The sequence below is a fragment of the Garra rufa genome, chromosome 21 (assembly GCF_049309525.1).
Source record: "Garra rufa chromosome 21, GarRuf1.0, whole genome shotgun sequence".
Taxonomy (NCBI): Eukaryota; Metazoa; Chordata; class Actinopteri; order Cypriniformes; family Cyprinidae; genus Garra; species Garra rufa.
This window is the reverse complement of record NC_133381.1, coordinates 27644193-27666628: the sequence shown is the minus strand read 5'-3', so window position 1 is coordinate 27666628 and position 22436 is coordinate 27644193. Positions and strand designations below refer to the sequence as shown.

The window sequence follows — 22436 nt, the reverse complement described above, 5'->3', positions numbered from 1 at the left end:
TCATGGTTAGTTCATGTTAGTTAATACATTAACTAATGTTTAACTAATGAACCTTATTGTAAAGTGTTACCGATTTATTTTGACAGTGTTAAAATATGTGTATTGTTCAGCTGTGCATCCATTTTAATACTAAATCTGATTTTCCATTTCAATTTGCACTTGAGCTCTGACCTTCACTAAGGCCACTAATGCAATAATGTTACATTTCTACACTCTGATAATGCACAACTAAAAGTACTGCCTCAGGCATGTACCAATGTCTCCCAAATGACCAACAACCAAAACATCTAGAAATTTATAAATCTCAAAGTCCACTCCAAAGTGAGATATTTAGTTTTTAAAAAATCCCTTTTCAAGAACTACAACAAATGGCTCCTTTGGACTACAGCCTTTTTTTTTTTTCGAATGCTATGATGTCAAAACACGCTCCATTAGAATATCATTCAGATAAATCCCACCTACAGAAATTTGAATCGTTGGCAGGTGGAGAGGGACGAGGTGGGGGATTCGCCTAACTTTAGCAATGTAGCATGGACAGACGCTTCTGGGATGCTTCAGCAAGCCGCAGGACAGCTCGTATAAATGCAAGCATTGACTAAAGTTGCCACAAATTGCTCCGGCTGCCATGTGCGGTATAGAGGGTTGAAACACATGCAGAGGCTGATGTAAACACAAGCATGGACTAGAGGGACGATCATCGGTGGTTGCGTCAGAGCTGTGCCGTAGACATGGTAAGAGATTTATTTATTATACAGTGTAGATAGTAGAGAGGGGTCAGTAAAAGCCTTCTTTAGCGAACCGATGTGCTTTTGTTAGAAAAATATCCATATTTAAACCGTAAGAATCACTTTAATCTAGCTTGCACAGTTGTACACAGAACTTGCTGCTTTGGGAAGGGGCATGGCAGTACTGAAACGCCATCTAAGCTGTTCGCCAATCGCAACGCAAGACTGCTCTGACACTTTTACACTTTACAAGCTCTGTTGTACTACATTGTTTACATTGTTTACATGGCTTGCACTCTCTACCATGTGCCCTTACTTGTATATTGTGTTTTTAATTTTATATATTATGTTTATTTGTATTTATTCATTTTTTTTTTTTAATTCTACCTTTGTATTTAATGTTACTGTTTGTATGTAATGTTACTGTTTGTATTTAATGTTACTTGTATGCACCATGGGTCAGAGAGTAACGCAATTTCAATTCTCTGTATGTCCTGTACATGTGGCAGAATTGACAATAAAGTTGACTTTGACTTTGACTAAAGATATCAGTATTTCTTCAAAAATGCACACTTTTGGACTAAAAGCCCTAATGGATGCTGTTCAGGTATGCTTGTACGTGACTGCCTGTCTGAAGTTTGTCGACAGCCAGAGGTGGCAAAAAATGCCTCATAATTCTCTATGCAGGAAAAACCCTGGATACATATTTCTGGAAGATTCTCTGTTCATTTGCATAGGTTTGGAATCCTTAGGCAACAGTTACGAAAAGGTCTTTAGTCACTTTTCAGCTGTCAACAACTGGCAGTTGTAAAATGAAACCCAGTTAGCAGTTCTAACTCTTAACTCTGCTATCTTTATTGATTATCTAGAAGCAGAAAAAAGTTGAATGTGACATAATGATGAATGCATCAGCTTTCCAAGAAAATCAATCAAATGTTTCTATCTGAACAATGCCAAAAAATACATTTATTTTAATTCATGGGAAATATTGTCAATAAAATATTTAATGGACTACTTCCTGAACAGCGGAACAAGTCATCTTACTTAACGTGAGAATACGGATGATATTCGTATACTGATTACTATGATTTATTGGTAACACTTTACAATAAGGTTCTTTAGTTAACATTAGTTAACCACATTAGTTAACATGAACTAATAATGAACTGCACTTATACAGCATTTATTATTCTTTGTTAATTTCAACATTTACTAATGCATTATTAAAATCTTGTTAACATTAGTTAATGCAGTGTGAACTAACATGAACAAACAATGAACAACTGTATTTCTGTTAACTAACATTAATAAAGATTAGTAAATACAGTAACAAATGTATTGCTCATGGTTAGTTCATGTTAGTTAATACATTAACTAATGTTTAACTAATGAACCTTATTGTAAAGTGTTACCGATTTATTTTGACAGTGTTAAAATATGTGTATTGTTCAGCTGTGCATCCATTTTAATACTAAATCTGATTTTCCATTTCAATTTGCACTTGAGCTCTGACCTTCACTAAGGCCACTAATGCAATAATGTTACATTTCTACACTCTGATAATGCACAACTAAAAGTACTGCCTCAGGCATGTACCAATGCCTCCCAAATGACCAACAACCAAACTTCTTCATTAACCAATCCATAGTTGTTATTCTATTTCTTCTGAAGAGACACATTACAACAAAATATTACAAATAAGTCAATAACTATGCATCTCCAAAAGGAAGAAAGCTTTGAGTAACCTTGATTTCTCACTGTCAGACTTCATGATCAATTCCAGCTCCAAGAAATTTGTTCATATGTGGCCTCTGTGAAAAACTGCTTGAGTGTTTGAGTGTCTCATGACTCAGAGCTATAACAGGAACTCCCAATTAAGATCACTGCCGAGTTATAATTACTATCCAACCTCATTAAACATCACTGAGCTGTGGTACTTGAAAGCATTTCAGACAAAACCTCTAAAAGCCCTTCTCAGAAGCTCGTTTCCAAATCGAAAGAATTGTGCTCAGTGCACCACCATTACGAAGTCTTGAAGAATCTGTGTAATACGTTTTATTGGTCTAACATTTGCAAAAAGTTTATACTAGCGTAATGGGCTGCATTGCACAACCCTTTAAAGAATGTAGTGCTGTTGGTTTATGGGAAAAGGAGGACCAAAATTTGACTTTAGGTTTTGGTGTGAAACATTTTTCTTGAATAAAGGATGGCTAGGCACATAACATTTACACTATTTCAAAATAAAGCAAATAAACAAGGTAAGAACTTCTAGGCATGAGCTCCCACATGTGATGCTCTATTATATACTCAGCAAAAATTTGTTTAATTTATTTAGTTTTAGTTTTTAGCACTTCAACAAATTAAAAGAATATGAGAAATATTACCATAGCAACTAGCTGAAATAAAATAACTACACTTTTTTAATATTTTATTTTATTTCAGTTAATGTTTCTTGTTTTAAGCAATGTTTTTTATGCTTTTAGTTTTAGTTAATGATATAACCCTGGGTGAATGGATTCATTTCACACTTCCTTTGTTCTTTTGTGGGCTTTTGTTCCCCGCTGACTTTAATAACATGGACAAAAATGGTTGAAACTTTCTTCAAAATATCTTCTTTTGTGTTTCACAAAAGTGTTATGAGTTTGAAATGATATGCGGGAAAGAAAATATATTTTTTGGGGTGAACTATTTCATTAAGTATAAAGTGATGTCTGCCTCAGCAAGAATAAGTAATGTTATGTAACTTGTTAAATTACAAAAAAAAAAGATTCTCATGAACTAATTGTATTACAAATAAACTTATTAAAGGGGTCCTATTATGCTTTTTCACTTTTTGAATTTTAGTCAGTGTGTGGTGTGTATGTTTGGGCATAAAAAAACATCTAGAAATTTATAAATCTCAAAGTCCACTCCAAAGTGAGATATTTAGTTTTTAAAAAATCCCTTTTCAAGAACTACAACAAATGGCTCCTTTGGACTACAGCCTTTTTTTTTTTTCGAATGCTATGATGTCAAAACACGCTCCATTAGAATATCATTCAGATAAATCCCACCTACAGAAATTTGAATCGTTGGCAGGTGGAGAGGGACGAGGTGGGGGATTCGCCTAACTTTAGCAATGTAGCATGGACAGACGCTTCTGGGATGCTTCAGCAAGCCGCAGGACAGCTCGTATAAATGCAAGCATTGACTAAAGTTGCCGCAAATTGCTCCGGCTGCCATGTGCGGTATAGAGGGTTGAAACACATGCAGAGGCTAGGGATGCTCATATTGACCGTTTAACCGTTAACCGTCAGTAAGAATTTTAACCGATTATTACTATCAGTTAAACGGTTAAAAAAATAATAATAATAATAATAAAATTATATAATATATTTATATAGTTTGCTGCATGGTGAAAGAAAAAATAATGTTTACTCGCGGGCGCGTGTAAAAGTGCGGCTGTCCAGAAATATTTCGTTGAGTAAGCACCTGCTTTACCTTCTCTTAGTTTGTGTAACTCATGTAAGTAGCCTATGCAACATGATGGCAAGTGGCGATATTGGGTTATCAGAGAGTGAATCCATGAATAAATGTATTCAAATTCTGAATGAATTATAGTCTAAAAAGTGCGCGCTCCCCTTACAATCACTGGAAAGCTGTCACTCATACATTACTGTAGTTAATCGCAATCTCACAAAGTTAATAAAAAGTAATAAAATAACCTTTACTCTGTACAATGAATCTCTTATTTACATCATGTCTACACTTTCTTTGTTTTGATGAGAGAGTTCGTGGAGGTATAGAATTCAGCAGAACTGAAACCGGCACTTTGAGTGGTTAGAGGATCGTAACATAGCCGCCTCTGATTGGCCATTGCTATAATGTAATCAACAGAAATGTCTGTGATTGGCTATTGAACGCTGTGAAAACACGTTTCTCCAGATATGACTAGTGGATGAAAAGACCCGAACCGCAAATTAAAAGGATTTTTGTTAAGTGTTTTTATCATGGATCTAAGCGTTAACAGACAGCGTCCCAGTCTATCCGTACAGCATGTCCACATGTTAAAAACTGAGGTATAGGCTGGCCTGCTATATGTTTTTATGTCCGACGAGAAGAACAAGACCGGTACAGTTCTTCAAAGCGCATAGAAGGATTCAGTGTGTTTTAGTTTTGTCATCTTAATTAGGTAGTTATTTAATTTATACATATTTAGTGTAGGCCTATTTATATTATTCCTTTTTTTTTATTCTGATTTTCTCTGTTCTCAGAAGCGCTGCTGATGCGTGATAATTTTAGTATATGAATGCAGTTTTTGTAGTTGCTCTGTATGCTGCTGTTTGCACGTTAAAATAAAACATTTGCTTGTATTTTTATGTATCATCACAGATACTCGTGCATTCTATTTTTATTTTAAACGAATTTATTATTCTAATTTTATCAGTTAACGGTTAATGATCGGATAACGAGCAGCGGTTGTCGGTCAGGAAAATTAACCGAAATGAGCATCCCTAGCAGAGGCTGATGTAAACACAAGCATGGACTAGAGGGACGATCATCGGTGGTTGCGTCAGAGCTGTGCCGTAGACATGGTAAGAGATTTATTTATTATACAGTGTAGATAGTAGAGAGGGGTCAGTAAAAGCCTTCTTTAGCGAACCGATGTGCTTTTGTTAGAAAAATATCCATATTTAAACCGTAAGAATCACTTTAATCTAGCTTGCACAGTTGTACACAGAACTTGCTGCTTTGGGAAGGGGCATGGCAGTACTGAAACGCCATCTAAGCTGTTCGCCAATCGCAACGCACATTTCATTTTTCGAAAGGCGGGCATTCATCAAACCTGGAACTAATCAAGCCATTTGTGCCAGGCTGGGAAGAAAGCTATTGTAATAATGTAAATTATGTGAAAAATAATGCATTTTTCAAACCACCAAGCATGAGAGCATGTTCTGGTGCACCCCCAAGACAAAATAAAGACTTAAAAAAAGAGCATAATAGGACCCCATTAAACAGAAAATATCACTGGTGTTTGATAAGTTTGCCACCTCAGCTTTAGGAAGGTTTTGATCAATTACTTTATAGCACCTGATAAGAAATCCCAGAGCTAAAATTGATGATAACATGACAGAAATTACAAACAGAAGCCAAACAAAAGTTACCACAATGTTTTGCCTTCTACAGTATTTTACAAATCAATCAATTCTTTCTACAGTTTTATGTACATGGAAGTACTGTAGTAAACAACACAATGATTTATATTGTACACTGCAGTTTGAAAATGTAATACATCAATAATGCATCACTACACATGAAATCAGCACTATTTCAGCATGTCCGACAACAACTTTGTAGGCTGCAGGAACATATCACTAGCAAACCACCATCATCAACTTTCAAATATTCATGAGTGATCTCTGATCTGTTCATACTCATAGAACAACTACTTACATTTGAGAGTTTCTCCAGCATATGGAATATGAAGTTTAAATCTGTCACAGCATGGACCAGACATTAGTGATGTGCACCTAAAATGAAAAGAGAAAAAAAAACTTTCAATGACACTTCAATCAATGAAAAAAAGCATGTATAAAGTAAAGACCACAAAATCTATACATCTAAGAATCCTGAAAAAAATATATCATTGTTCTCACAAAACTATTAAGCAGCACATTAATATTAAGAACCATTATTAATAACTAAGAACCAATAATAATTAATAATAACACCAAATATTAGAATGATTTAATGGGATTATGTCACAGTGAAGACTAAAAGGCTGCTGAAAATTCAGCTTACATTTCTTAAATGTATTAAAAAAAGAAAACAGTTCTGTTAAATTGTAGTAATTCACATATAGTAGATTCTATTCTATTTTTGATCACATAAAGGCAGCCTTGGTAAGTATAAGAAACTTCTTTCAAAAACAATAAACATCTTAATTGTAGCTGTTGAGTTTTTAGTTGATGATGAATATATTTGAATAATAAGACATGATTTCCAATCCTGAACTGTAAAGCTCAGCATAAAATGGAGAATTACAACCATTTACTACATGATACTTCATATTATTTTAAACTAGAAGGAAGTAGTGACCTACAATAACCTCATTGATCAATTCTGAAAAGTCCCCTCTACTTTCTGGAATTCTGATTAAGCAGCTGTGATAAGATTTTAATTCAAAAGTAGGCTATTTCAGTTTAAGATATTAGTCATATTTGTAACTTGGAGAACTTACAAATGCATTGTTCTCCAAAAGTTACGTTTTTGTTTAGGTTACAGAACACTCACCCACTCTTGAGGTCAGTAATCCGGAGACAGTTGGATGAGTCTAAGCCAACCCGTCCATTGCGCACCACGGAGCAGAGTAATGGCCGTAGCTCAGGAGAAATACGGCTCAATGCCACCTCTGGAGAAAGACTGTTCATCTTCCAAACTCTGGCTCTGTCAATGTGAAAAGACACCATGAATATACAGTATAGAATTAAGTTTTTCCCTCATCAGTAATATCACTGGTACCACCACAGTCTAATCTTTCCTGCCACCATTTCATAATAAACCTACAATAATTGTAGACTTCTCATAATAACATAGATCTCTACTGTGTTTTGCACCATTGCTTTGAAAATCTGTCAACTGAACTTAAATCGAAAATATATTACTATATATTACTGTTATATGGAAAATACTAATAACAACAATAAATTATGCTTAAAATAATATTATTTCTTTAATAATGATAATAAAATAAAAATATATCCGATCTGCTCCAAACTTCACATGTCTGGTAAGAGTCCTGGCCAAAAGACATCCACATGACAATATGCAGTTATAGACCTTTTTCCTGAGTAAACGATGAGTGCCACCATTATGAATTCTAACGTCAGATCGAATGCTTTTCTGTTCCGGTCTCCATAGGAACCCATTCAAATAGCGTCCATCTGTTTTTAATGTAGCTAAAGTTCACAGCTTCGTGTCATCTACACACTCAATAAAGCGAAGCACTGACAAATGACAGCCATTGCGACATTGCAAAGTGATGGCGCTATGGAGCCATGTGCTATTTAAAAACATTTTAATAGGTTTAACATTAGATTATTAGCTTGGAATATATGCTACTTTGACTAGAAACACTGGAGACCGGAAATGCAAAGCATTCTTTCAGTTAAGAGTCGGACCTACTTCCGCGTTCAGGAAAAACGTCTATAGTTATAACTAGAGTTGTGGCACTCGGACTTGTACTCGGACTCGGATGCATTTTGAGTCGGACTTGACTCGGACTCAAGCTTTTCGGACTCGGGAATAATTGCCGAGTCCAGGAACAGTTGACGGAAATTTTACTGACTCGAAGCATTATTATGAAAGTGACATTCAGTATTTGCACGTGTTTAAAAGTCTTGCCAGTACTTGAAAGCCTGTTGGGAGAAATACAGATGTGTCACAATATCTGATCTGTGCATCCGGTCTTAAAGCGACAGCAGCGTAAACCTGCTGCAGCAGACTGCGTCATATTACATTTACCTATTTTATGACACAATTCAGAATTTTTTTATATGATGTTTATATGTTGTATTTCGGACTTTATTACTCAAATTAACTCAACAGAGTTTTCTGAGGGGGAAAATGTCAGAAGTGTGGGATTTAAACTCATGATTTTGAGCTGAGGGGAAAAGGGAGAATGTAATTTCTTATCAAAATTGTGATATATAATCTCGGAATTATGAAAATAAAATCAGAATTTTGAAATATAAACTCAAATTTACTTTTTTTTACTCTTTTATTCCATGGCCTCCATAGACTGCTACTTAAAAACTGTCCCCTTACAGCCTCATTTTTATCCAAGAAAAAAAAATCAAAATGCCATGCCAATGCAACCCTGTCTAAGGTCTTACCATTCGTCATATAAAACCCAAAACAGCCAAAATCAGAGATAAGAGGTGAATTTTCTGCTCCTCAGGTCTCATTCACTAAGCTTCCTACCCACCCCGTTGAATTTATATATTTACTATATAACAGCAAATAAAGTCAAGTCCTCTCTTGCCCTACAATTTTTCACATTCTAAAAGCTGTTTCACTATAAAATATGTCACAATAAGTTATAAATTCTGTTACATGACTTTAAAGTTTGCTGAGCAGGACACTAATTAGGATCACTATCTATAGTCTCACCTATTGTAATGAAAATAACTGCTATGATTGCCGGACGTTTGAAATCGATTTAAATGGAAGAGGAAAACAAAGACAAACAACAGTGACTACAGATGGCCCAAAAAGTCACGCTTAAAATTGTATGTCACTGGATTTGTTAACAAGATATCAAAGGAGTATATGACGACAATGACATTTTCTCAGAACAAATGAGCTATGTTTGCAAGTATCAATTAGTCCCACTATCACTGGTGGTGAATATACTGTAGTTCCAGTTAACACTAATTTCGTAATAGTAACCTTAACACTGGACAGTGTCTAATCTTACATTTTGAACATGAAACTGTATTATAGTTCTATCTCTACCTTTTTTTAATTGTACAATTTAAAATGTCTTCTTCTGGAGAACATTTAAAGTGAACATTTAAAAACTTATGAACGCGTAACTGTGGATTTGCACAGTATAAAACAAATGCTTAAACAAGAAAAGTAAACAAAAGTCCAGCTCAGCTACATTATTAACACTGATACCAATACTGTCAAGCAACTGAACTAACAAACAAAACAGCAAAACAGATTTCGTTTGTTATTCAGTTTGTTTTGGAGCTGCACATCTATGCTAACAGACCGGCTAACATGCTAATCCGCATTATGATAGGACTCTGAGCCTAACAATGTTTCTTTTATGATCAAAGCAGTGGTTTCGATTAAATAATTTTTCGTAAGTAATAAACGTCTGTTCGGTACCTTTTATATGAAATATAGCACAAATCTTGAACATAAACTCATTCCCCACTTCCGCAGTTCTCACTGACACTTGTTTATGGATGTTTAGAAATATGCCTGACAATTTCACTACTGTGTTATGAAAGGACTACGTGAATAATACATTCGTGTGGTCTGGAGTATAACATATAATTCAAAATTGCATTTTATATATGGTATTTGTGTGTCGGCACGTTTTGAAAGCTTAAATCATGTTTTTAAAGACAGGGGAAAATAGGGACAGCTCAAATGCTCGTCTCATCTTTACTGTCAAATGGACGTGAGAACAGTGCTTTGACTGTTTAGATATCGCTTTACTCAGTGGACAAGTAGGTAAAGTGTAAACTATTATAATGTACAAATAATACTAAATATTAATTAAATCCTAATATTAATTAAGTTGAATGTGATTGCATGAATTCTTGTGAATACGCTGATTAATCAAGTCTGTCCCACATTAGACGCAGCAAAAACTTAGTGGACTTTGATCTCAGCCACTGTCCAGCTCAAACCAGGTTAGATAGACAGTTTTGTAAAAATCTAGAAACATTTTAACATACTCTCTCTAAATGTAAATAAAATACACGTGACTCCTCTAACAAGATTTTACTAGCCTAACTGGATATTATTGTTCCCATTACTGCACATTTTAAGTAGTGACTTAATTTGTCAGATTGTCTTCCAGGCTGCCCACTTTCATAATTATTCTGACTGAATATGGCATATTGCATCTCATTTACATGACAGTGTATGCTCTCCCTAGAAAACTATTTCAAGACTGCAGGCTATAATAATAAATTTGTACTTACTACTACTAAATTATTAAATAGTTTCTCTCAGATCTTAATATTAATTAAACAGTTGAATGTGATATTGCATGAATTCTTGTGAATACGATGATTAATCAAGTCTGTCCCACATTAGACACTGCAAAAACGTAGTGGACTTTGATCTCACCCACTGTCTAGCTCAAACCAGGCTAGATAGACAGTTTTGTAAAAATCTAGAAACATTTTAACATACTCTCTCTAAATGTAAATAAAATACACGTGACTCCTCTAACAAGATTTTACTAGCCTAACTGGATATTATTGTTCCCATTACTGCACATTTTAAGTAGTGACTTAATTTGTCAGATTGTCTTCCAGGCTGCCCACTTTCATAATTATTCTGACTGAATATGGCATATTGCATCTTATTTACATGACAATGTATGCTCTTCCTAGAAAACTATTTCGAGACTGCAGGCTATAATAATAAATCTATACTTATACTAAATTATTAAATAGTTTCTCTCAGATGTAACTGTCATGTAACTCCTTTCGTTTTGTTTGTGTAGAGAGGGTCATATCTATCAAACGGGTTATGCCCACACAGTAAAACACTTCAAGCTATTCAAACCATTAAGACTGATTTGAATCTAAGTATGCAGAAAATGCAGCCTGGACTTCAGTTATTTTGAGAAAATGTAGGCTGTTCCTTAGCCAGCGGCAGGCTTTTACAGTCCCCTGAGGCCTGCTGGGAGATTTGAGCAGATTAACACTCTACTATTCACATACGTTGCCTACACGCAAGGGATTGAATTAATGAAGGATTTCCATGGTTGTTGTCAATCACATGATCCAGTCCTGAAATAATCATCCACATTAGTGCAGGCATGCTCAATGTGGAGCATAACTACCAGTATTTAACTGTTTAAATGTTGCTCTTCAAATTTGTTTTTCTCAACATTTGATTAAACGTTTCTGTAAATAGTGGAAATGATTGAGTTTCAGTTGTCTAATGTTGTTTGTATCTATTGAATCTATTCTATTTATTATATATATTTATATTAAAAACAAATCTTTTTTCTTCTTCTTCTTTTTCTTTTTTGGGGGTATTAGGCCATGTCTGAAGACGTGAGTGTTGTAGTGGTGGGCTCTTGTAATGTTGACTTAGTAAGGTAAGTGATCAAAAGATTTCAGTGTCATAATCTAAACTGGGCTCAAGGCAAATATGTTCCACATGTTTAAAATGTAGGGGGAAAAAAAACTTTTTGTAATGCATTACTCTGTCCTGAAAAACAGAGTGATTGCAGCAAAATTGTGACAACAAACAATATAGAACCATGTAATCATACTGCATGTACCAGAATTACATGTTTCACATTATGATATCTTGTGAATTATTTACAAATACATTTGATTTGGCATATTTAACAGCCTTTTTTTTTTTTTCAAATATAAATTTCGAGAATTTATTTTAATTAATTGATTCAGTTATTTTGCATAATAGATGAGAATAGTATTTTAATAGACCTTTAAAATCTGTTATAAAATACATAATTTCTTAATAAAAAGTACTTTTTTTAAATACATTTTTAGTAAAAAATTTATAATCATTTTAATTTAGGAAATGTAAGCAGTCAGACCATTGATACACAACCTCTGACCCAAGTAATCATTTAATGTTAAATTCAGTGCATAACAGGGTTTTTAAGCATTTGGGGAAATTAATGGCATTGTATAATGAACAAGTGTCCGCCATCTACTATCAACTTAAAGCTCAATCCTCAGATATCCTATGATGATTTCATGCTCATGTGACAAACTCTCATACTGGAAGTGGAACATATTCCACATGCAGAAGGCAGACTTTAAGATTTTAAAATAACTCTGAAAGGAATTAGTCCTTCCAGCAGGAACCAAACAAGGCCCAACAAAGGCAGATTTGGGGAACTGCCTTCTGTTCTGCCAGCTCTGTCTATTATTAATATTTCCCCAGGGAACTGATTCACTGCTCACTGGTCACATTTGCCGCCGGCAAGTTTTTTATAGCGTCAAGTGTGTCCCAGTCATCTTGGATGCAGTATTTACAGCTCAGGTGAACCTTTTGACTGGAACATGGCCTAAACTTCTAACTGTGCAAAATGATAGTAAACTTTTATCTTGCATAGTATATCACCCTGGAAAATTATTAGTTTAAAATATATTTTAAAATAGAACAGGTAAAGAGACAAATTTTTTGTTTATAGATGTGTTTAACCATGCTAAACTATCCAGAGTCAGCATTTTTATTTCCACACGTAACTAAACTAAATCATATTAATTTCTTTCTTTGTCATACCCCAAGTGCTCAAAAAAAAAAAAAAAAAAAAAAAAAATTCCAATTGCTCATATATTTTACCATTAAAAAATCCAGTCATCAGTGTTGGCCTTTGAACAGAAGAGATTGCATCAATTAGGCAATAGTTTTGATGGGAAGTATGTGATTGTTTTTCAGCAGGCTGTTTTTGGAGGGTGGCTGACACATTTCACCCATCAAAGTGCTATGCATGGCTTTGAAGTGTAAAATCCAGTTTTCTATGTGGCTTGTGTTTGTGACAGTCAAACGGAATCAGATACTTTGAAAACGAGTCTCCTGTGGAACATCTGTGTGTTTGTGGTGAAGCCAGACAGTGCCACCTGCTGATTACAATTTGAACCGATTAGCGTGCCTTCATCGGAGCTTTCACTAATTTTACTTGCTAAGCAATGTTAGTCAAGAATATGTATGTAGCACACATAAACTAGGCATACTCTTGGCTCAGGTCTCAAATGTTCCTGTAACAATAAACAATAACAATAAACCTCAGGCACCTTATCTTTGGTTCAAACTGACACATTTTTGTAATATATTATTACTGGTGATAGCATAATTTAGCAATAAATAATGACTATTTTAATGAACCATGGTAATTATATGGTACTCAGGGATACTTTAAAGAATACTATTGTACCATAAACATAAAAAGTACTGTGGCATTGTTTAGTGTTGTTTGGATAGTGTTGTATTCATAGTTTAATATTCGTTTATCCTTCTATTAATCCATAAAGGATGTTTATATGTTTATTTTGGTACCCTAAAACATACTAGATTATGCATGTTAGTAAATTTCAGAAATGATTACAAAGAAATGGCAAGTAACATGCAATGACTTAAAGAAGAAATTCTGAAGTAGTAAGAATGAAATAGTATTTTCTTGTAAAAAAAAAATCTAATAATCTGTTTTATTTACTGTAAAACTAATGTTTTACAGCGTACTTAATTATCATATTCATATGACATGGTATTTAAATGATATTCCTATGTACTTAAAAGAATACTGTCAAATTACCATGTGCAAAAACATGGTACTTTGTCAAAAAAAAACAAAAAAAAAAACATGAAATTACCATAGAACTTTGTTTGTTTTTTGCTCCTATATCACCCCATGGACCACAGTGTACATTATTGTGTTATTCCAATGTTGCTGAGGCTGTTTCTGTCCTACTTTTATAAAGTAGTAAACAACTGCTTGCACCACAGCCTGTGTCACAGAACACCTGTTGTTGTTTTTCCTTTTTGGCACAAGAAAGTTATAGCATTTGTATCAGAATTTGGTTTCTGGGAGAATGACTGTTGATAATTAAACAATAGAGGGACTGGAAGCGAGAAGTTAAGGTGAGGCCAGTCTGTCTCTAACCTGCGACACAGACGATGACTCAGTCAGACACATTTAAGTAAATGTTGTGAAGTAGAGCATGCACACTCTTATTGCAGACTAGTTGTTTCAGGTTTTATCTTTATCAACATAATTTACTACAGTTTGTTAAAAACATCATAGCCAGCTAAAATCTCTTCACTTACCAGTCATTTTACTGAAATCTCGGCAGGATCTTTGTTCATCCTTATTGACTTCCTGTAATATTCCCCCTCTTAACCACACCACGCAAACAACACACATGTGAAAAACAACTTTATCTGCCTATTCTGGCATCACATAAACATGGGCTTCTGGAGACTTGGATTGGGGCCAGACCGTAACTAGATGTCTGGGATTGCGGGTTTTTTTCTGTTGTTCAATAGAATGAGTAATAGCTGCTAGTTCTGCTCGGGTGAAAGGCTGATGGACCCCGCTCTGAAATGTCATGCACTAAGGCAGCACAGCAATTAGCTTTTTAGGGAGTTCAGAGCACCTGCCTTAGATTTAGAAGGGCTCAGGATGTCATGTCATATTATTTTCACTTACAGCTCACAAACATAGCATGTTTCCAGTAAAAGGCCTATTCACTTAAACAATATGGACTTTGAGAGCTGGCTGAATTGCCCATCTGTCATTCCTTTGAAAACAAATTGCATAGCGGTACAAAGATTGAACGCCCATCATGCATTAATTCAACAGTTTTAAATTTAAACATGTAAAATTAAGGAAACTAAATAGGTTGTTTTAAATACAAACTTTGTGTATTTTTAAAGCAAAATAAATATTACATTTCTCAGAATCCAATCAATTCCTTTTTACTTTTATGTACCGATGTATAGTTAACCCAAAAATGAACTATAAAATTGTGTTGTCAATTACCCATCTTTAGTTTCAGACCTGTATGACTTTCTTTTTTTTTAATCTGTGTAACCCAAAAGAAGATATGGTGAGCAATGTTTCAACTGGCTTGATCCATATAATGAACATAATCTTTCAATATATTATGGACAGAAAAAAAAAAATAATGAGACATTTCTTTCAAATGATGTTCTTTTGTGTTATACAGAAATGCTTTAGAACATATGTGAATAAAAGATGACAACTGACTGTGAATTAACAGCCTAGTACCTATGTGTTTCTGTTAGTCAAGCGCCTCGGCTTCCCAAGGCTGGAGAGACAATACATGGACACAGGTTCTTTATTGGTTTTGGTGGCAAAGGAGCCAATCAGTGCATCCAAGCTGCACGGATGGGGGCCAAGACTGCCATGATTAGCAAGGTACCCAATATGGTCTACTTTCCTGAACATCCTGAATAACAGAATATAGCCTGAAGTATACATAGACACAAAAAGTTTAGGTTGATACCCAGCAATTCATGTATTTGAGCATTTAACCGCAACAGAGAAGCTAACCAAGTAATAAAGCTCTTCATTTTGTCAGTGCAAAGACCCCAATCAATACCAAAGCGTATACAGTGTGTAAAAATAGACTCCTGTGCTTTCAGAAACATTCAAAGAGAGATCACACTTCAAAGACAGAAGGCCAGGTAGTGAAGGGTCTGCACTGCTGGGGCTTAGGACCCCATCCTTGGCATGTCTTTACTTACCAGTGTGGGATAAAAGCAGACCCAATTGGGAAAAAAGGAACCCTTTTGCCCTCTACCTCAGCACTGAACATCTCATAGAGAGGAAGAGAAAGAGGGGGAGAGGTGGAGAATAAAGTTGTATTTGTAGAGTGGAGGCGTTTGTTTGGGGATGCTATATCTGGAAGGCTTGGCCTCATATAGCAAAGCAGAACTTTGGCCGGTCAGCGAGTTACTAGAAAATATCATCTTAAGTTCAGCTTTTCATCTCTGGTTGCTTTTTCTCTTTAGGTCGGCAGAGACGTTTTTGGGAACGACTACATTCAAAACTTCAAAAATAATGGCATATCGACTGGTAATGGCCAAACAGTGCTTTTACGTAGTGTCATATCTAAAGCTTTGTTCAGACAAGTAGTAAAATATCTTTTAAAATCAGATGTTTTTAGTGTATGCAATTCTATTTCGTTTTTCATAATTGGAACAGGGAAAAAAAGTGTGTATTTTTTACAAACCTGATTCAAAATTTGTAGCTGATTTGAGATCTGATTCAAAATAATGTTTCAGTATGAACTCACTATGATTAAAATTGTAAGTATTTTTTCTTTTAACTGAAATATGAAATATGTGAACAGAGTAAGTGAATTAATTTGACACACATACATAAATGTATAAAATACAGTGATACCTTTGATGTGTTTGTTGCATGCACCTTGATAAAAGTTTAAAACCATAGTGAGATGTAGTGATGGTCAGACGCAGATGCAAAATTTCCAGTTTTAAATGCTCCAGTTTCCATGATGACAGCTACTTTAATCATGCTGACGTCTAAGTCATTATTAGTCTAACAGCTGATGTAGTTGCAAAATGAATCGTGACTAAAAAAATAAATAAATAAAATGAAAGAAAAGAAAAAAAATGCTTTGAAGATGTTTAGATATTTTTACTTAAAAACAAGACAAAAGTACTGAAAAAGAATTTGCAGTTTTGCAATTCAGTTTTGTTCCTGGAAAACCTTGCAGTGCATTTTGCAATCTGATAATGGCGTCATCATAGATATATTGTAGTTATCTGTGTTTTGTTAGTTACTTGTAGTTTAACATATTACGTTTTGTGCTGAATTTATTAACTGTATTATGTATTTCAACTATTATATATCAATTATTAGATATTTTTAAAATTGCTTCCTCAAAAGTTTGTAAGTCTGCATATATGTACCGTCTCTATTATCATAATTTATAAACAGAGATTTTAAATAAACATTCAGACTTATTCAGTTCATTTGTGTACACTGTAAGCAATTTAAGTTATCCACTTCTCTTTCTCTCTTTCTCTTAGCCTATGTAGAACAGACTGAAAATGCTGCAACTGGAGCTGCCTCTATCATCGTAAATGACACAGGTAAAATGAAATTGGTCCGAGTACCAAGCCCTGCTGCATCCCCTGAGTTTTAAAAGCCCCTAAAATAACATAAACACCACTAAGTACTCTTCTGAATGAGACATGGATAAGTGAGAAGCTCTCTACCTGTGTCCAGCTCGCCTACGCAGGGTAATTTTAGACCCAGTTTAATGTAGCACTACTTGGATTTAAAGAAAGGTGACATAACCAGCCTGCCTCTGAATGTAAGGCCAGCTGCATTTGAAATGTCATGGTTTAGTGAACCAGCTTAAGTGCTGAGCCTTGTGGAAGTCCACTAGCACCACAGTGAGCACTCCAAGAAGTGCTCTGATTGGCGTCATGATCACCATAACAACCTACTGAAATCCTAGTGTCCCAGCTTCCTGTGTGAATATAACAGCAATATGAATTAGAACAATTATGTCGTAAGCTAAAAAGGAAGCTTTAATGAGGAAAAAACTTTGATAATATCTCCTGACTCTGCACTGTGGTTTTCCGAACACTTATGTCAGCTCTTTATTTTTGCCTGTCTGTTTGTGACGCAATAGCAAAAACATTTTGTACATGTCTGGGTGTGTAAATTGTCCCTGAAATTGCCACTTAAGCCACTTAAAAATGTATGAATGTCATTGCGTTTTCTAACAAATATCAAAGTAGCACCTGAAAACATGCTGTTCTGATCATTTTAGTTTATCACATATTATGCATATGTTCTAACTTATTACAGCCAAAAAAGCCCAAGTGATACTTTGTCTTGATTTTGATTACAAATATGATTGTCTTATCATTTAAAACCTAACAAACTTATTTTTGTAAAAGCATTTTCTATTTCCTTAAAATAATGATATTCTGTTTGATATTCTTTATCAAACACAATGGCATTCATACAAGTGTGACTTACGTGTGTCTGAATAGTTTTTCAGAGCCACTGTATATTCTTATGATTTTTTTTTTTCATGAACGCATTTCTTATCAATCTGGATTCATAATTAAATATCATTGTAATTACCGGTAATGTCTCCTTAAATGTTTGTATGCAACTTGTAGTCATTGATCATATATTTTATTGACAGGGGAGAATGCCATAGTGATTGTCGCTGGTGCTAATATGCTCTTGGGGCAAGAGGAACTGCAGCGAGCACTAACCGCCATAGTGAATGCAAAGGTTCTTGTTTGCCAGCTTGAAATCAACCCAAATACATCGCTTCAGGCCTTGAGAATGGCCAGAGACAACCACGGTCAGTCATGAATCTTAGCTTTCTATCTCAATGTAGTTCACTGTCTCATCCCACTTCCTGTTTCTCCAACAGCACTTTCTTCAAGTTAAGTGAAATGTATTTATATAGCTCGTTCACAATACACTTGTGAAAGCACCTTTACATATAATCCTGGTGTTAATGTTTGTAATATCTTCATGCCTTATATTCACATGTAGCAGATTAGAGCTGGGTGAAATTTTAGTATATCTTCTTAAGGGACAATACTATAGAAATGAAACATATTTTATTTATATATTTTAGAGTAGTCAATGTGCAGCTTGTATAGAAGTATAGATTTACTGTCCTCTGAAAATAACTCAACATACAGACATTATTGTCAATAGAGGTGCACCGATCCGATATTGGGATCGGATATCGTGCCCGATATTGAAAAAATAGCTGGATCGGGGATCGGAAAAATTAACAGATCCACGGGCCGATCCAGATTTTTTCCTCTTTTTTTTTTCTTCCTCCGTCGCAGCCAATGACTGTAGAGCCCTGCACGGGCCTTAAATCTAAGCCCTAGCCCGGCCCTGGCCCGAGACACACAGGCTGTAGCCCGGCCCTTGTCCGACAGCTTATCAAAATTTTTGGCCCGAGTCCGACCGAAGCCCGTCTTTTTTTCCGCCAAACAGCTTATACTGTTACAGCCATTAAAATAGACCAGATTTGTATTTAATAGAAAGTTTATGCTTTTTCATTTTGTTTTTTTTATCAGAATAATTTAGAGAAATGTTTGGAGTTTTTTTTTTTTAAATGTAAGTTTTAGTTTTTTAAGTGACATCGATATCCAAGCAGTATGTGGTCCACAGTGAGTTTACTCAATTTAACCCATATATCAAATCAACACTTGACTAGTCTACAATACAATCCACAGATATAAAACAAACATCAATATATAACAATGTTAGATTTAAAGTTTATTATCACCATCTCAGAACAAAGGCATTTCAAACAAAAATAGTGAGCAAAACCGGAACATGCAAAGTCGAAGTGGTAAAGTAAACGAATAATGAACAAATATATAAAGAATAAATAATAATATAGAAAACTTCAAAAACACAACTTTACCACTTGGCTGGAAATCTCTATGCGGCGCAGAGTATGTGAGCGGAGTGGTGGGGCAACAATTTCCCCCCGCGCTCCTTGCATTTAATAATCACTCCGCTCCAGCTCCGCTTCGGGTTCAAAATGTCCCGCTCCCACTCCACTCCTCGCTCACTGATATCAGAAACACCGCTCCGCGTCAAAAAAATATCAGTAGGCCATATGTTTTATGATTATGATTTGAATGCAGAATTCTTTAAAATAACACAGGTCACGAGTGGTGTAACACTGCACTACAGTACATGCCTACAATGTTATATTATTTGTATGTGTGACCAAGTTGTTGTTTGACCAACTTTGTATTCGTTTTTTCTCGGGTTCAGATGCTGTTTTATTTTGAATTTATAATGTTTGGTAACTTGTTTGATTACTATTGTATGTTTGACCAATACACTTTTGTTTCTACTACTACATTTTATTTATTTAAATTTATTTTAAGAAGTTTGATTACATTCTATTTTTGATTTGAATGCAGAATTGTTCTTTAAATAACAAATAAATAAGTATTCAATACATTACATCTGTTTTGTCTTAGTTAGGAAAGTAATGTTTAGTTAGGAAAGTTTGGTGCCTTTAGTTTCTTCTACATGGTGGAAGGAAGGTATAAGGTGGAAGGTATGCAGTTTATTATTAATTCAACAATGGTATCGGATCGGTATCGGGTATCGACAGATATATAAAGCCCAGGCATCGGTATTGGTATCGGGACTGAAAAAGTCGGATCGGTGCATCCCTAATTGTCAAAATAGCTGGCAACAAAAGTGAGTACACACCTAAGTGATAACAGCAGTACAGTATGTTGCTTTAAGTACAATTCTCTCATACTGACCACTGGATGTTCAACATGGCATCTCATGGCAAAGCACTCTCTGAGGATTTGAGAATTAGAATTGTTGCCTTCCACAAAGATGGCCAAGGCTATTAGAGGTTCAGTAACACCCTGAAACCGAGTTACACTACACTGGTCAGGGTCATAAAGAGGTTTTCCAAGATGGGTTCCATTTGGAACAGGCCTTGCAAGGGTCGATCAAAGAAATTAAGCACTCATTCTGTGCGTCAGGTGCAGAACCTGGCTTCAAAAAACTGATTTGTGAGTGCTGCCAGCATTGCTTTAAAGGTTGCAGAAGTAGAAGGTCTGCTTGTCAGTGCTCAGACCATACGCCACACACTGCAACAAGTCGGTTTGCATAGGCGTCGTCCCAGAAGGAAGCCTAATCTAAAGCTGGCTCACAAGAAAGCCAGCAAACAGTTTGCTGAAGACAACCTATCCAAGAGCATGAATTACTGGAACCATGTCCTGTGGTCTGATGCGACTATGAGATAAACTTGTTTGGCTCAGATGGTGTCCAGCATGTGTGGCGATGCCCTGGTGAGGAGTACCAAGAAAATTGTGTCTTGCCTACAGTCAAGCATGGTGGCGGTAGCATCGTGGTCTGCTGCTGCATGAGTGCTGCTGGTACTGGGGAGCTGTAGTTCATTGAGGGAAACATGGATTCCATTATGTACTGTACAGTCGTGGCCAAAAGTTTTGAGAATTACATAAATATTGGAAATTGGAAAAGTTGCTGCTTAAGTTTTTATAATAGCAATTTGCATATACTCAAGAATGTTATGAAGAGTGATCAGATGAATTGCATAGTCCTTCTTTGCCATGAAAAAATAACTTAATCCCGAAAAAAACTTTCCACTGCATTGTTAAGAAGGCTTCAGGGCATCCAAGAAAGTCCAGCAAGCGCCAGGATTGTCTCCTAAAGAGGATTCAACTGACTCTTTGCATAAATGTCATGTAATTGTCGATAAAAGCCTTTGAAACGTATAAAGTGCTTGTAATTATATATCAGTACATCACAGAAACAACTTAAACAAAGATCTAAAAGCAGTTTAGCAGCAAACTTTGTGAAAACTAATATTTGTGTCATTCTCAAAACTTCTGGCCACAACTGTACATTCTGAAGCAGAACATGAAGCCTTCCCTCCAGAAACTAGGCAGAATGGCAGTTTTCCAACATGATAACGATTCTACACACACCACCAAGATGACAACTGCCTTGCTGAGGAAGCTGAAGGTGAAGGTGATAGGGTGGCCAAGTATGTCTCCAGACCTAAACCCTGTTAAGCACTTGTGGGGCATCCTCAAGCGGAAGGTGGAGAAGCACCATGTGTCTAACATCCAGCAGCTCCATGAGGAGTGGAGGAGGATCCCAGCAACAACCTGTAAAGCTCTGGTCAATTCCATGCCCAGAATGATTAAGGCAGTGCCAGATAACAATGATGCTAACACAATATATTGACACTTTGGACAAGTTCACTTAGGGTGTACTCACTTTCATTGCCAGCTATTTTGACAATAATGGCTGTATGTTGTATGAGTAATTTTCAGGGGACAATAAATCTAAACTGCTATACAAGCAGCACATTGACTACTCTAAAATATATCCATATAAGTAAGTTCCATTTCTATAGTATTGTCCCTTGAGAAGATATACTAAAATGGTTGCTGAAATGAGAGGGGTGTACTTGTGACACACTGTATATATATCGCCTAATGCAAGTATACTGTATGTATGCACCTGTGTGGATAAAGTTGGAGATACTTTATTATTATTGGGCAATAATATAGTTTCATTTTCTGACAAAGTAAAAGATCACGCCATTGTGTGCTCTATGTATGTGAATAAAATATAAAATATATATAGAACTTTATATATAGGAGATGTGTTATAATGCCTTTTTCATTTTTGCGACAATATAAACAATCACACAGCCAAGATTAGGTATATAGTATATATTGCTTTACGTGAGTATACTGTATGTACACAGATAAAGTATCAGCATTCAGTTTTCAGTTATACAGCCTTTCACTTTATTACAGCCCACATCTTACTGTTTTTTTTATAAAATAACTTGTTGTTCCACACTGTTGTGGCCGTCTCTGTATATTCACCAACGTGTTATGGGAGTGCAATAGCATAATCATTTAACAACA

At 35.4% G+C, this 22436-nt stretch overlaps 2 protein-coding genes across 5 annotated transcripts in view; one reads left to right on the top strand and one right to left on the bottom strand.

The window, feature by feature from the left end:
* Positions 1 to 22436, bottom strand: part of babam2 (BRISC and BRCA1 A complex member 2) — a 181689-nt gene that overhangs the window by 154674 nt on the left and 4579 nt on the right. The window contains exons 2-3 of the mRNA XM_073826582.1: positions 6999 to 7151; positions 6159 to 6235 (exon numbers count right to left, since the gene is read on the bottom strand). Of these exons, the coding sequence (XP_073682683.1) occupies positions 6159 to 6235; positions 6999 to 7135 (214 nt within the window). The 5' untranslated portion in view covers positions 7136 to 7151. The remainder of the gene's footprint in view (positions 1 to 6158; positions 6236 to 6998; positions 7152 to 22436) is intronic.
* rbks (ribokinase) overlaps positions 9883 to 22436 on the top strand; it is a 30210-nt gene continuing 17656 nt past the window's right edge. The window contains exons 1-7 of one of the 4 annotated variants that reach the window (XM_073827232.1): positions 9883 to 9953; positions 10082 to 10135; positions 11504 to 11562; positions 15249 to 15381; positions 15978 to 16041; positions 17022 to 17084; positions 18158 to 18322. In XM_073827232.1, the coding sequence (XP_073683333.1) occupies positions 11507 to 11562; positions 15249 to 15381; positions 15978 to 16041; positions 17022 to 17084; positions 18158 to 18322 (481 nt within the window). In that variant the 5' untranslated portion in view covers positions 9883 to 9953; positions 10082 to 10135; positions 11504 to 11506. The remainder of the gene's footprint in view (positions 9954 to 10081; positions 10136 to 11503; positions 11563 to 15248; positions 15382 to 15977; positions 16042 to 17021; positions 17085 to 18157; positions 18323 to 22436) is intronic. The other 3 variants (XM_073827234.1, XM_073827233.1, XM_073827235.1) reach the window with 3 other exon arrangements.